This window comes from Coregonus clupeaformis, chromosome 8 (assembly GCF_020615455.1).
Source record: "Coregonus clupeaformis isolate EN_2021a chromosome 8, ASM2061545v1, whole genome shotgun sequence".
Classification (NCBI taxonomy): Eukaryota; Metazoa; Chordata; class Actinopteri; order Salmoniformes; family Salmonidae; genus Coregonus; species Coregonus clupeaformis.
This window is the reverse complement of record NC_059199.1, coordinates 17,473,646-17,489,813: the sequence shown is the minus strand read 5'-3', so window position 1 is coordinate 17,489,813 and position 16,168 is coordinate 17,473,646. Positions and strand designations below refer to the sequence as shown.

Here is a 16,168-nt window from a genome sequence, read left to right as displayed (position 1 = left end):
CTGTATTTATTTTACTACAAACTTGACTAGCATATATTTCCAAGAAAGACAACTACATGTCAATGTCCTCATACTGAAAACAACGATCACTTCAAGAGGTTATTCTTATATAGCGTAGGAGCACAATGTTTAACAATATTTTCCTGGTCAGTCCAAAAAATAATTTACATTTTAGTCATTTAGCAGACGCTCTTATCCAGATCGACTCACAGTTAGTGAGTGAATACATTATTATTATTTTTTTTCCCATACTGGACCCCCGTGGGAAACAAACCCACAACCCTGGCGTTGCAAACGCCATGCTCTACCAACTGAGCTACACAGGACTAATGACATTGGTAGGCTACGAGAGTATATGCAATTGTAATAAGACAATTTTTCTAACTATGGGGCATTTCACACACCGTGTCTGGCTGTATATCCACAGATGCCAAGGGCACCATCCGTGAGATCGTGTTGCCAAAGGGTCTGGACCTCGACAGGCCAAAACGCACGCGGACATCCTTTACCGCAGAGCAGCTCTACCGGCTCGAGCTCGACTTCCAGCGCTGCCAGTATGTAGTCGGCCGCGAGCGCACTGAGCTGGCGAGGCAGCTGAACCTGTCCGAAACACAGGTAAGAAACAGACATAATTTGACAGTGTAGGCCTATTTCTTCAGTAGTGTTGAGTTATCGATAATAGATTGGTATCCTATTGTGCCAATAAAGACATATTGTACAGGTAACTTTGAGTCCCCATTGTAGGCCTATATATTTAAATATTATCGCTCTGCACAGTCACATTCTATAATGTCTCAGATGTTTTTTATAGCAAACTTTTGTCATGGAGATTAATCTACTTATGAAAAAGCACGACATTTACATCTAACATCATAACCAATGTATTTTTTGGAAACTCCAATAGTCATCATAATATAGGCTAGGATTTGCGCAATGGCTCCATTATAGCAGTGCTGACCTTTCTTAGCGGGAATTCACAGTAGCTCCATTGCCAGACGTCTCATGTCAAAACAATTAAAATAAACACCTCGGTGCTTTACAGTAAGTATTCAATAATAATAATAATAGCCTATTAATATTAATAATAGGTATTTGTATTATTTATACTTTTTGTTATAGATCCCCGTGGGTTGTAGCCTATAAAACAAACTTTAGTCAAGATAACAGTAACAAGGGAATGATGGATGTAGGCTAGGCTGCTATAGCCAGTGCCCTCCACATGAATGATTGAGCAATGATGGCGAATGACACACAACATGGTGTGAAAGAATAGAAAACAACAAATGGTAACTAAAATATGATAGAAAACATCCAGGGCCTCATTTGTTATTTGTCAAATGATGAATTACCACGCCTCTGATCCAATTAAACGAGTTATGCCTATATAACTCAACTAGTTACATGTCAAGTTATCATTTCCAAAATATGTTTAGTAGGCTAGACCTAACGCAAGGTGTAGTCCATAAGTCCATTCCTGAAGATGAAGGATTGAAAGGGTTGGTGTGAATGAAAACACTTGTTAAATACGCTATAGGCCCTATTGTCGAAAGGACTGTGTCCAATACCAAGTAGCCTACAGTTAAACTGCATCTCCCTTCATTTATGACCACTGATAAGAATCACCTTTATTCGCCAAGTACATTTATATGTACCAGGAATTTCACCTGGTGAAATGGTGCTAACCACAAAACTGAATATATAGCCTACAGGCAGAATATACAGCTCTCGAAAAAATTAAGAGACCACTGCAAATTCTTCTTAAATCAGCATCTCTACATGTATGACAGCCATTCCATTCCAGTGTCTGTTGAATTCCAACACAGGCACACCTCATTCTACTGAATTAGGTACTGATTAGGTGATCACCTGAACCAAATCTTATTTAACGAGGAAAAGTATAAAAACCGCTGCTGTGGTCATCACTATCCTCTTGCAATAGGACCAGCTGGATGGCAAAAACAGTGCTAATAGTACCTCAAAAGTAATATTAATCAAAAAATAACTATTGACCATGCCAAAAGAGTTGAAAATGAAAGTTTTGAGTGCGGAAAAGAAGGGTTCAATTCTGGCTTTCCTGGCAGAGGGATACAGTGAGCGTCAGGTTGCTTCCATCCTTACAATTTCAAAGACGGCGGTTCATAAGAACAAGGTCAAGCAGCAGACATTGGGGACAACAAAGCTACAGACCGGCAGAGGGCGAAAACGACTCTCTACTGACCGGGATGACCGCCAACTCATTCGAATGTCACTCAACAACCGTAGGATGACATCAAGTGACCTACAAAAAGAATGGCAAACAGCAGCTGGGGTGAAGTGCACGGCGAGGACGGTTCGAAACAGGCTCCTAGGGGCAGGGCTGAAGTCGTGCAAAGCTAGAAAAAAGCCCTTCATCAATGAGAAGCAGAGAAGAGCCAGGCTGAGGTTTGCTAAAGACCATAAGGATTGGACCGTAGAGGACTGGAGTAAGGTCATCTTCTCTGATGAGTCCAATTTTCAGCTTTGCCCAACACCTGGTCGTCTAATGGTTAGACGAAGACCTGGAGAGGCCTACAAGCCACAGTGTCTCGCACCCACTGTGAAATTTGGTGGAGGATCGGTGATGATTTGGGGGTGCTTCAGCAAGACTGGAATCGGGCAGATTTGTCTTTGTGAAGGACGCATAAATCAAGCCACGTACAAGGTTGTCCTGGAAGAAAACTTGCTTCCTTTTGCTCTGACATTGTTCCCCAACTCTGAGGATTGGTTTTTCCAGCAGGACAATGCGCCATGACACACAGCCAGGTCAATCAAGGTGTGGATGGAGGACCACCAGATAAAGACCCTGCCATGGCCAGCCCAATCTCCAGACCTGAACCACATTGAAAACTTCTGGAACCTGATCAAGAGGATGATGGATGGTCACAAGCCATCAAACAAAGCCGAGCTGCTTGAATTTTTGCGCCAGGAGTGGCATAAAGTCACCCAACATCAATGTGAAGGACTGGTGGAGAGCACACCAAGACACATGAAAGCTGTGATTGAAAATCAGGTTTTTCCACCAAATATTGATTTCTGAACTCTTCCTAAGTAAAAACATTAGAATTGTGTTGTTTAAAAATGAACATTAACTTATTTTCTATGCATTATACGAGGTCTAACAACACTGCATCTTTTTTGTTCTTTTGACCAGTTTTCATTTTCTGCAAATAAATGCTCTAAATGACAATATTTTTATTTGGAATTTGGGAGAAATGTTGTCAGTAGTTTATAGAAAAAAACTAAAATGTTAATTTCACCCAAACACATACTTATAAATAGTAAAACCAGAGAAACGTATATTTTTGCAGTGGTCTCTTAATTTTTTCCAGAGCTGTATAAACAAAGAATTTACACATAATCCACATACACTATAGATAAAAAAAAGAAGAAAAAAAGAACAATTACACATAGGCTAGCTGTGGCCAACTAGCTGATCAAAGTTACAATTCTCCAACGAATTGATTACACACCTACAGATCAATGGCAATGAGGGAGACGAGACGAGGAAAGCAAGCTATTACTTTAGGGACGCAGCCACAGTCATGCAGTGTTCTTCAGGGCATAGTAGTGGCTGTTGGTGGGAGGGGACTATCTCTACCACTTTTTAGGGGAATGAAAATGTATGGGGTATATAGGCTACTGGATGGCAGCAATACGTATGCTATATGTCACGATCGTCGTATTGAATAGACCAAGGCGCAGCGTGATGAACGAACATGGTTAACTTTATTATCTTTAGTGATAATAGAAACAACAATCAACAAAACAACAAACGACTCGTGAAGTCCACGGTAACAATGACCAACACGGAACAATAACCCACAAACACAAAGGGAAAACAGATAGTTTAAATATGGCTCCCAATCAGAGACAACCAACGACAGCTGACACTCGTTGCCTCTGATTGGGAGTCACTCTGGCCAACATAGAAATAAACACAACAGAAAGAACACACCCTGGCTCAACATATAGAGTCCCAGAGCCAGGGTGTGACACTATAGACCTGTAGTCTACCCAGCCAGCCTTTCAGATTGTTTAAAACTGCAATAATCATATATGTCTATAGTCAACATTACCAGACATAATTTAGCTCAGTATATTTCAATAAGATGCTATTAAAAACAATACCCAGAAGGTGTTGGGGCATATTAGAGCAATTTCCTGAAGCTGTTTCCATTGAAATTGCTTTGATTGTTTTGATAATTTACAACATTGAACAGTCCCAGGAGCAAAGTTGCATATAGGGCCTAATCAACGAATGTAAAATAAAAAATACCCCCAAAAAACTAAGAACAACCACATTAGGCGATTACTCATTCTGTCATTTCTAAAATCTTTCGATTTTTATGTTTCAGTGAAGTTCAATTTCAGAGTTTATATTTTAACTTGTTCGAGTAGGCCTAGAGGCTCTTAGCTGTATCTTTATGAGTTGCTGGTATTCAAGACTTTCAAAAGAGCCATAGCAGTGATTTTATTTTCAAGTCCACTTATAGTGGCCTATATGTGTGTTTGAAAGCATTGCCATTTGAGAAGTCATTGCTTATCAGTTTTGAGAGAGAGTGATCGTGAAATGTACGATTTAGCGTAGTAATAATAGCTTTTATGAATAATTTATAATACTAACTAATCTTAACTAAAGGCAACATTATACTTTGATGGTCAGAAACACGATTTAATTTGCACCTTCAATTTCAAGAGGGGGTGATAACTGAAATGCACATTTGGGAAAAAATCTACTCTGATTTCTGAGTGTGTTTTGGCAACCTCATTCGTATTCATCCAATGATGCCCTCCTCTCCAAATATTTCCAGTCAAAGTCAAGTTCATTTTACAGCACCATGCAATACATTGTATCCACAACATTCGGATTCTGTAGTGTCCATGTAGCCTCATAGACCTGTTGGAGGGGAGGATGTTCACCTATTATTATTGTCAGCATGTCCACTTTGGCATCCACACAAACAATATCTTTCTAAGTAAAGTCACATCAAGTTATCCAATTAGACAAGAATGGTAATGTTATATCTATTATATCTAGTTTAGCACAATATTCCAGTAAACTTCAACCCAAGGGTATCACAAATCCTCTTTTTGCAGTTAGCTATGTAGATGTGGGCCTCTGCATGGTTTGGTCACTGTAAAGAGTGTTTACATCAAAAGGTTTTTCACTTATAGCCTACTGAGACATTTAAATGCCCATTCCATGCTATGACATCTCTCGTCGAGTTCTTTCCATTCAAAAAGATCTGATAAAGTAGATATCACAAATGATTGAATTCATCAAATGCAATACAAGTTCCTACTTAATTTGTCAAGAAATAATAGCCTAATATCCAAATGAAATCGAATAAATGTAATAGGCTCTTAGCCTAAACTTAGTGCAGCCAGCAACGTAATAACATCTAGCCTAATTTAGCCAAACATGTTTTGTGCTGTAACATTTAGACATTGGTAGACATATTTTATATTCCGTGTTACCAGCACGAAATCTCAGTCATGATAGGCTTAATTGGGCTTAAAACATGTCGTTTTTATTGTGTTTATTAAGTTATCAAAGGCAGACCTCAATGGAGGTTGACTTGTGATATTGCGCTCATAGACCCACTGGGCACGGACGTCAGTTCTACATCTAGTTTTGATTTACATTTGGTTGAGTTGTCAACTAACGTGAATTCAACGTGAAATCAACAACAAAATGTAACTTAATTGGATTTAGGTTAAAAGTTGAGTGAAAAAAATACGACATTCCCTGAAATTGATGACTTTTTGCAAGTCCAATCAGTTTTCCACAACGTCATCACATTTGATCATTTTTGTTGTTGTTGTTGTTGAAATGACTTGAAAAAAACGTTGATTCAACCAGTTTTGCCCAGTGGGGAATGTGATGTCAGTCACGTAAATAGTTTATTGTTCCAAAGTTCGTTAAGCCAATTGCGCAGGTTCCTAAGCGCTAGTGTTTCGGGATATAGGCGTTGACCCAGGTGTAACTCGAATATGTTTGGTCACTGTCAAAATTGCACAGGCAACGAGCCATAGGCTACATTTGCTCAACAAAAGACACAGGGGAAATAGATTTTAAAAGTTTAATTTGAGCCAAAATATCATGAAAGATATAAGATAGTGTGGTTATTTTGCTGTTCGTTCGCGTGATAGGCTAAACAACGAACGGTTTGTTTAGGTACTGGTATGAAATGTGTAAGCCATCCTTATAATATAGCCTCATGTAAGACAACTTATTCAATGAGGTGTCTGAATATGCTTTGGGCTACCTAAACAGTTTCGCAGTAAAAACAAAGTTAATTTCCAGACCAGTTTTGCGTAAAAGCTTTGAGTTCACGAAGAGACACGAGCTACATGAAAGCAAACTATTTGAGAGGGGGTGAATAAAGTAAAAATCTCCCTCACTCAGGAAACACCTCGCCTCGCCTCTCCCCAGAGCCCAGCAGGTGGCTCCCCCTTCCCGCGTAACGCGGCGGGGAGCCCCGCACACTTGGCACGCTATGGAGGTTGTCTTGGGGACGCATGTGCGGCTACTGAGTAGTGCCTACGCCAGGTGCACCTTCCTAGCAGGCTAAACACTGCCGATTCACAGGCACTGTGGGGGGGAGACCTGTTACTTTAGCAGTTAGATGGGTTACTTGAGCTCTGGTGAAAGTTTCTCATCATTTGCAAATCAGTATTCTAACAATTTTTTTGAAACACATGGATTGAGACCAGTGAAGCATGAAGCATCCACTGACTATACCGTATACAACGTGCACCTGTTGTGTTTCAAATACCTCTCCATTATGATAATTCATATTATATCAGGGGATACATTGATAAAGGCACGGTCATGGTTTTACTATAGCTGCTATGACTGTGACTCCTCTTTTTCGGTTTAGCAGCACTGACTTACTCAGCTGACAAAATACTCAAATTACATTTCTGGGTGGTTCTGATTCTGAATGCCCAAATTGTGCTTGCTTGTGTTTTCGACACTTGTTTTCTCAGATCCTTGTTTTACATAAAAGCTTACAAGTATATTTTGGGTTGACCCTCGGTTAATACCTCCAAACAATTTGGAGCACTTTCATCCCATCCACTTGCATTCTCTTCTAATATTAAAACATGATTCAATTCCGCCTATCAATCCACAGAGTAGGCTTTTTCAGCTTGCTTGAAAAACACCATAGTCAAAAAATTTGCCAGAAACAGCGCCTTACTCCCTAAATATTGATTTGATTTGATTTATATAAAGGGACCCTACTCCATAGGGCTCTGGTTTAAAAGGAATGCACTATATTGTAAATAGGGTGCCATTTCAGACACACAGCAGACAGGGTCTAATGACTTTCTTTCACATAGAGAAATGTTAACGCCTTTCATTCTGTTACCTTTTCATTTGAACTTGGCTGTACATAAGCTATACATTCCACAATGTGAGGAATGAAGATGTGTTATTGGTGAGTGGTGGCCTGGTAGGACAACATTTTTAGCACCATTTACTGAAATGACTTTTCCCTCTGACTGAAATGATGGTCTAGACTGAAACAAAAACGTTTTACAAAATACTTAAGCGAATGAGGGTTTATCTTTTTACTCTTGTCTAAATGATGACAAGATATCTTAATCTGTCACCTGACAGGCTCTCAACCCCTTTGGACATAAAGAAGTTGCGTCTACATAGTTTCCATGTTATTTCAACGTGACTATTACGTTAAATCAAAGTTCAAAACTGGTTGGATTTTGGCAAATGAGACAGTTATGCATATAGCAGCCCAGCAACCTCTCTTTACCATCCCAACACTCTTCCCATCCCAACTGGGACCAACCATGATGTGTGGCCATTATCAGAGTTTACCATCACCAGGGATAATTTTACTTACATTGCATTGTATCAATCGATTGTTCTCTACTGCCCATCCATGGAAAAGCCATGGATTTAATGGTGGGCGGGGCTATTTAAAACTGGGTTAATCCTGGGCTGGGACAAATGGCAGAGGGCTAAATTTATGGAATCACAGTAGTTTCTGTGGAGCTTTGGACAAAAGCTGGTTGTAGTGAGCTGCTGTGACCAAACATTTGGATGTACAGTTGAAGTTGGAAGTTTACATACACCTTAGCCAAATACATTTAAACTCAGTTTTCACAATTCCTCACATTTAATCCTAGTAAATATTCCCTGTTTTAGGTCAGTTAGGATCACCACTTTATTTTAAAAATGTGAAATGTCAGAGAATAATAGTAGAGAGAATTATTTCTTTCAGCTTTTATTTCTTTCATCACATTCCCAGTGGGTCAGAAGTTTACATACACTCAATTAGTATTAGGTAGCATTGCCTTTGAATTGTTTAACTTGGGTCAAACGTTTCCATCCACAAGCTTCCCACAATAAGTTGGGTGAATTTTGGCCCATTCCTCCTGACAGAGCTGGTGTAACTGAGTCAGGTTTGTAGGCCTCCTTGCTCGCACACACTTTTTCAGTTCTGCCCACACATTTTCTATAGGATTGAGGTCAGGGCTCTGTGATGGCCACTCCAATACCTTGACTTTGTTGTCCTTAAGCCATTTTGCCACAACTTTGGAAGTATGCTTGGGGTCATTGTGCATTTGGAAGACCCATTTGCGACCAAGCTTTAACTTCCTGACTGATGTCTTGAGATGTTGCTTCAATATATCCACATCATTTTCCTTCCTCATGATGCCATCTATTTTGTGAAGTGCACCAGTCCCTCCTGCAGCAAAGCACCCCCACAGCATGATGCTGCCACCCCCGTGCTTCACGGTTGGTCATAACGATGGTCATTATGGCCAAACAGTTCTATTTTTGTTTCATCAGACCAGAGGAGATTTCTCCAAAAAGTACGATCTTTGTCCCCATGTGCAGTTGCAAACCGTAGTCTGGCTTTTTTATGGCGGTTTTGGAGCAGTGGCTTCTTCCTTGCTGAGAGGCCTTTCAGGTTATGTCGATATAGGACTTTTTTTTACTGTGGATATAGATACTTTTGTACCTGTTTCCTCCAGCATCTTCACAAGGTCCTTTGCTGTTGTTCTGGGATTGATTTGCACTTTTCGCACCAAAGTACGTTTATCTCTAGGAGACAGAACGCGTCTCCTTCCTGAGCGGTATGATGGCTGCGTGGTCCCATGGTGTTCATACTTGCGTACTATTGTTTGTGCAGATGAACGTTGTACCTTCAGGTGTTTGGAACTTGCTCCCAAGGATGAACCAGACTTGTGGGGGTCTACAATTTATTTTCTGAGGTCTTGGCTGATTCCTTTTGATTTTCCCATGATGTCAAGCAAAGAGGCACTGAGTTTGAAGGTAGGCCTTGAAATACATCCACAGGTACACCTCCAATTGACTCAAATTATGTCAATTAGCCTATCAGAAGCTTCTAAAGCCATGACATCATTTTCTGGAATCTTCCAAGCTGTTTAAAGGCACAGTCAACTTAGTGTATGTAAACTTCTGACCCACTGGAATTGTGATACAGTGAATTATAAGTGAAATAATCTGTCTGTAAACAATTGTTGGAAAAATGTATTGTGTCATGCACAAAGTAGATGTCCTAACCGACTTGCCAAAACTACAGTTTGTTAACAAGAAATTTGTGGAGTGGTTAATGACTCCAACCTAAGTGTATGTAAACTTCTGACTTCAACTGTACACACAGAGAGAGAGAGAGAGAGAGAGAGAGAGAGAGAGAGAGAGAGAGAGAGAGAGAGAGAGAGAGAGAGAGAGAGAGAGAGAGAGAGAGAGAGAGAGAGAGAGAGAGAGAGAGAGAGAGAGAGAGAGAGAGAGAGAGAGAGAGAGACTCAGACCCTTGCTTTTTGCAGCCTTGGTGATAACCCAAGACAGCAAATCAATGTGCAAGTCCCAACAGCAAAGCAATTACTGAGTGACAACAGCACAGACTAGTATATGTGAAGAATCTCATGTGTTAAATTAGGAACACAAAATAACAGCATCCGAACACATTCAGATATGTGGCAAACTTAATGTAAAGTATAGCAGGCCTAGTGACTCTCACCACGAGCCATCCTCCAACCCTGTATTCTGCAGAACTGAATGAAAGATAAATACAGAGTTATGAAATGCTGGAAACATACTGTAGAAACAAGGGGTATTTTATTCTATGCTGTACTGACCCTAGATTTTTGCGCTCGAGAGAGAGAGATACAGACAGACAGAGACAGAGCGACTGACAGACAGAGATAGAGAGAGAGCAGAGACTCAGAGAGTGGATCTGATCCTAATCTTACTAAAGCCCTGCGAGGAGGGAGGATCGGGGACGTATTAAAAAGATGCATAACACCTCTGTTTTGAAACATCAGCTTGTCCGAATCCTATACATACACAGCCCTACTAATACCTTCTCTGCTGACAAACATCCCTCTGTCCTTCTCCTTCTGGGGAGCTCAGCTCTCTAGACCCGACCCACAGTAACTGTCTTAGTGCACCACAGGTACATGAGTGGCCATATGTATGTAGGGAACAGGAGTTTTTCATAGCCACATTGAATAACCAGACCAGGGATAACTCCAGGGCCTATGTAGAGTTTTCATATTTACTGTAGTACAGGGAATTTTTTTGACAGCAGCAGTTGGGCTTCTAGAGCAGGGTTGGGGTCAGTTCAAGTTGAAAGCAGTCAAATCAGGAAGTAAATGGAAATTCCAATTCAATAATTAAAATAAGGATATATGGTTTTAATGACTTCTTTTGGGGATTTTAAATTCAAATCACTTCCTAAATTGACTGACTTCAATTTTAATTGACCACAACCCTGTTCTAGAGGTGGTATCGTACAACTAACCAGCTGATTTCTTAAAGGATGGCTCGTGGTGAGAGTCACTAGGCCTGCCATACTTTATATTAAGTTTGCCACATATCTGAATGTGTTCGGATGCTGTTATTTTGTGTTCCTAATTTAACACCTGAGATTCTTCACATATACTAGTATGTGCTGTTGTCACTCAGTAATTGCTTTGCTGTTGGGACTTGCACATTGATTTGTTGTCTTGGGCTATCACCAAGGCTGCAAAAAGCAAGGGTCTAAGTGTGTGTGTGTGTCTGTCTCTATGTGTGTGTGTGTGTGTGTGTGTGTCTCTCTCTCTCTCTCTCTCTCTCTCTCTCTCTCTCTCTCTCTCTCTCTCTCTCTCTCTCTCTCTCTCTCTGTCACTCTGTGTGTACAGTTGAAGTCGGAAGTTTACATACACTTAGGTTGGAGTCATTAAAACTCGTTTTTCAACCACTCCACAAATTTCTTGTTAACAAACTATAGTTTTGGCAAGTCGGTTAGGACATTTGTTTACAGACAGACAGATTATTTCATTTATAATTCACTGTATCACATTTCCAGTGGGTCAGAAGTTTACAAACACTAAGTTGACTGTGCCTTTAAACAGCTTGGAAAATTCCAGAAAATGATGTCATGGCTTCAGAACCTTCTGATAGGCTAATTGACACCATTTGAGTCAATTGGAGGGGTACCTGTGGATGTATTTCAAGGCCTACCTTCAAACTCAGTGCCTCTTTGCTTGACATCATGGGAAAATCAAAAGAAATCTGCCAAGACCACAGAAAAAAAATTGTTGACCTCCACAAGTTTGGTTCATCCTTGGGGGCAATTTCCAAACGCCTGAAGGTACCATGTTCATCTGTACAAACAATAGTACGCAAGTATAAACACCATGGGACCACGCAGCCGTCGTACCGCTCAGGAAGGAGCCGCGTTCTGTCTCCTAGAGATGAACGTATTTTGGTGCGAAAAGTGCAAATCAATCCCAGAACAACAGCAAAGGACCTTGTGAAGATGCTGGAGGAAACCGGTACAAAAGTATCTATATCCACAGTAAAACGAGTCCTATATCCACATAACCCGAAAGGCCGCTTCAAGGAAGAAGCCACTGCTCCAAAACCGTCATAAAAAAGCCAGACTATGGTTTGCAACTGCACATGGGGACAAAGCTCGTACTTTTTGAAGAAATGTTCTCTGGTCTGATGAAACAAAAATAGAACTGTTTGGCCATAATGACCATCGTTATGTTTGGAGGAAAAAGGGGGAGCTTGCAAGCCGAAGAACACCATCCCAACCGTGAAGCACGGGGGTGGCAGCATCATGCTGTGGGGGTGTTTTGCTGCAGGAGGGACTGGTGCACTTCACAAAATAGATGGCATCATGAGGAAGGAAAATTATGTGGATATATTGTAGCAACATCTCAAGACATCAGGCAGGAAGTTAAAGCTTGGTCACAAATGGGTCTTCCAAATGGACAATGACCCCAAGCATACTTCCAAAGTTGTGGCAAGATGGCTTAAGGATAACAAAGTCAAGGTATTGGAGTGGCCATCGGAAAGCCCTGACCTAAATCCTATAGAAAATGTGTGGGCAGAACTGAAAAAGCGTGTGCGAGCAAGGAGGCCTACAAACCTGTCTCAGTAACATCAGCTCTGTCAGGAGGAATGGGCCAAAATTCACCCAACTTGTTGGGAAGCTTGTGGAAGGCTACCCGAAACGTTTGACCCAAGTTAAACAATTCAAAGGCAATGCTACCAAATACTAATTGAGTGTATGTAAACTTCTGACCCACTGCGAATGTGATGAAATAAATAAAATCTGAAATAAATCATTCTCTCTACTATTATTCTGACATTTCACATTATTAAAATAAAGTGGTGATCCTAACTGACCTAAAACAGGGAATTTTTACTAGGATTAAATGTCAGGAATTGTGAAAAACTGAGTTTAAATGTATTTGTCTAAGGTGTATGTAAACCTCCGACTTCAACTGTATGTATGTACAGTACAGGTGTCCACAAAAGTTCCAAAATCATGGGCATTAATATGGAATTGGTCCCCCCTTTGCTATAACAGCCTCCCCTCTTCTGGGAAGGCTTTCCACTAGATGTTGGAACATTGCTGCAGGGACTTGCTTCCAATCAGCCACAAGATCATTAGTGAGGTCGGGCACTGATGATGGGTGATTAGGCCTGGCTCGCAGTCGGAGTTCCAATTCATCCCAAAGGTGTTCGATGGGGTTGAGGTCAGGGCTCTGTGCAGGCCGGTCAAGGTCTTCCACACCGATCTCGACAAACCATTTTTGTATTGAATTCGCTTTGTGCACGTGGGCATTGTCATGCTGAAACAGGAAAGGGCCTTCCCCCAACTGTTGCCACAAAGTTGGAAGCACAGAATCGTCTAAAATGTTATTGTATGTACCAATAGCCCTACGTTAAAGATTTCCCTTCACTGGAACTAAGGGGCCTAGCCCGAACCATGAAAAACAGCCCCAGACTATTATTCTTCCTCCACCAAACGTTACAATTGGCACTATGCATTGTGGCATGTAGCGTTCTCCTGGCATCCGCCAAACCCAGATTCGTCAGTCTGACTGCCAGATGGTGAAGCGTGATTCATCGCTCCAGAGAACGCGTTTCCACTGCTCCAGAGTCCAATGGCGGCAAGCTTTACACCACTCCAGCCAACGCTTGGCATGATGATCTTAGGCATGATGATCTTAGGTTGCTCGGTCATGGAAACCCATTTCATGAAGCTCCTGACAAACAGTTATTGTGCTGACGTTGCTTCCAGAGGCTGTTTGGAACTCTGTATTAAGTGTTGCAACCGAGGTCAGACGATTTTTATGAGGTGCGCGCTTCAGCACTCAGCGGGCCCGTTTTGTGAGCTTGTGTGGCCTACCACTTCGCGCCTGAGCCATTGTTGCTCCTAGACGTTTCTTCTTCACAATAACAGCACTTACAGTTGACCTGGCAGCTCTAGCAGGACAGAAATTTGACGAACTGACTTGTTGGAAAGGTGGCATTCTATGACGGTGCCACGTTGAAAGTCACTGAGCTCTTCAGTACGTGCCATTCTACTGCCAATGTTTGTCTATGGAGATTGCATGACTGTGTGCTCGATTTTATACACCTGTCAGCAACGGCGGTGGCTGAAATAGACAATCCACTATTTTGAAGGGGTGTCCACATACTAGTTTATGTGTGTATGTATCTGAATGTCCTTCGCTGTGCATTGTTCTCAGTAACTCCCAGACATTGTCTGGCTAGTCGTCTGGAGTACGGAGGGCACAGGGCATTACGTAGTTCTACAGATGGAGGAGAAAGAAAGGACGAGACAGAGGCAGGGATTGTATAAAAGCTGAAAGAGTAGGGAAAACAATTAGGAAGTAAAGGAGACAGACAGATGTGGGCCTAAACCAGTTACAAATGTTGTAGCATTGTCTATTCATTGCAGGGCTATTGGTACATTTTTCGCAATCCATTATTTGAAAAGCGTGATCCAAGAGGTAAAGGAATTTTATGTACAGTGATTGATGTCCTACTCTGGCCTCATACAGTCTCAGGTTGTAAAACTGATGTTCAACACATTTGACACAACGTTGTGATACAACTGATATTTTTTGTGATACAACAGAGATATTATTTGGTATGGATCTAAAGCCTGTGTGGAAAAACCACAGAAATAAAGTATCTAGACACTGGGTCAGAAGGTAGCTCATCACCCTCCAATTAAATTATCTTCATCCGTCTGCCCATATTCATCAATAAGAATAATATTGAGTCATTGATTTATTAGGGATGTGGTAGGGGAATTGATAAGGCAATTAAGTAGTTTAGGACACTTGTCAATACATGCAGGTATATGACAATCCATCGCTATCGGTATATACTAGAAATGATGACCTATTGGACCCAGTGACGACACGGTGAAGGATGTGTGTGTGCATGCGTGCAAGGCCTTCGTGTCATTCGCCGGGAAATAGCGTAACGCAATTATCCCATTGGATTAGCAAGCACAACATCCAAATGGACACACACACATGCATGCTTGTGACACACACATATACCAGTACACGTATACACACACATATACACACATACTGTATACACACACACACACACACACTATTTTGTAGCCAAGTGGTAATTATCAAGGATATGTTTAGGTTCCATGAACTGCATGACCATAATGTTAAGTCCTGTTCAAAAGTCCATTTTATTGAGGAGTTGTCTGCAATCCATTGAGATGTGTTGGAATGAGAACAGTGACACATTCCTCCGCCTATAGCTACAGCAGCTCTGTAGATAAACAGTGAATGTGTGTGTGGGCGTTGTCTGTCAGGCTGCACCGTTGGGGCTCTGTCATATGGAGTGCTGCGGCGCAGTGGGGAGTGGGGGGTAACAAGGGAGGGGTGGAGAAGCTAGGGGACATCATCTCATTCTCCAGTCTCTGCACACACACACACACACACACACACACACACAAGCCAAATTGCTTTATCTAAACCTCGACATCATAGGACCTTAGGATGAAGGGCTTGGTCCACCCGGGGCGGGGAGGTGGGCGGGACGGGGGGGCGGGACGGGCCTAATAAGAGGGCCTAATAATAGTCCCAAGTGCTTTTGCACTAAGGAGGATTAGGGAGCCACATCTACAAGCGAGTTGATAAGATGGGGTCGACCCTTAGCTGAACCTGCCTGGACATGTGTTTCAGTAATGCAAGGGAGGGATTGAGGGAGGGAGGGATGAGGGCAAAGGAGCAGGGCACGAGGGAGAGTGGATGAGCAGGTGAGAAAAGGTGATGAGATAGGAGAGAGGTAGGAGGTAAGAGATAAGGGGGTAGGAGTTAGAAATTGAAACTGGGGCTGCGTTTGGATGAGGTCCCAAGTGTTAGAATAGAATGTGGGATTGGAGAGAGAGAGAAGGGCTGTGAAGGAAAATAAAAATTAGTCATGTTCATCCATGTACAATGTTACCATACAGTTTCCATGCAGAACATTTAGTAATTGTTACCATACAGTATCCTAATAGAAAACAAAGTCATCGTTACCATACAGTTTCCCTATAGAAAAGGACCATACAGTCATTCAGTTTTGCTATAGAAAATGAAGTCATTGTACTCCTAGACCGAGGCCAGGCGGTCTGATGTTCATCACATGTGTAGGATCAGCGGGGTCGGGCGGGATTGCGGGGGGACCGTTGATCCTTTTCCAGGGTCACAGAAAGTGTTAGAAAGATTGTCAGCAGGTGTCCGTCCTGCTTAATGGAGCCATGCTTTTCTCCCCCACAGACTCTCTTTGAGCGATGAACTAGCTTCTCACTAGCACTCCCCATTATTTGGTCACAACTACAGCCTTTAGAAG

At 41.7% G+C, this 16,168-nt stretch overlaps 1 protein-coding gene across 1 annotated transcript in view; it reads left to right on the top strand.

Annotated features, from left to right (window-relative positions):
* The window catches only part of vax2 (ventral anterior homeobox 2), a 28,864-nt gene that overhangs the window by 4,348 nt on the left and 8,348 nt on the right, over positions 1-16,168 (top strand). The window contains exon 2 of the mRNA XM_041884744.2: positions 428-615. Coding sequence (XP_041740678.2) covers positions 428-615 — 188 coding nt within the window. The remainder of the gene's footprint in view (positions 1-427; positions 616-16,168) is intronic.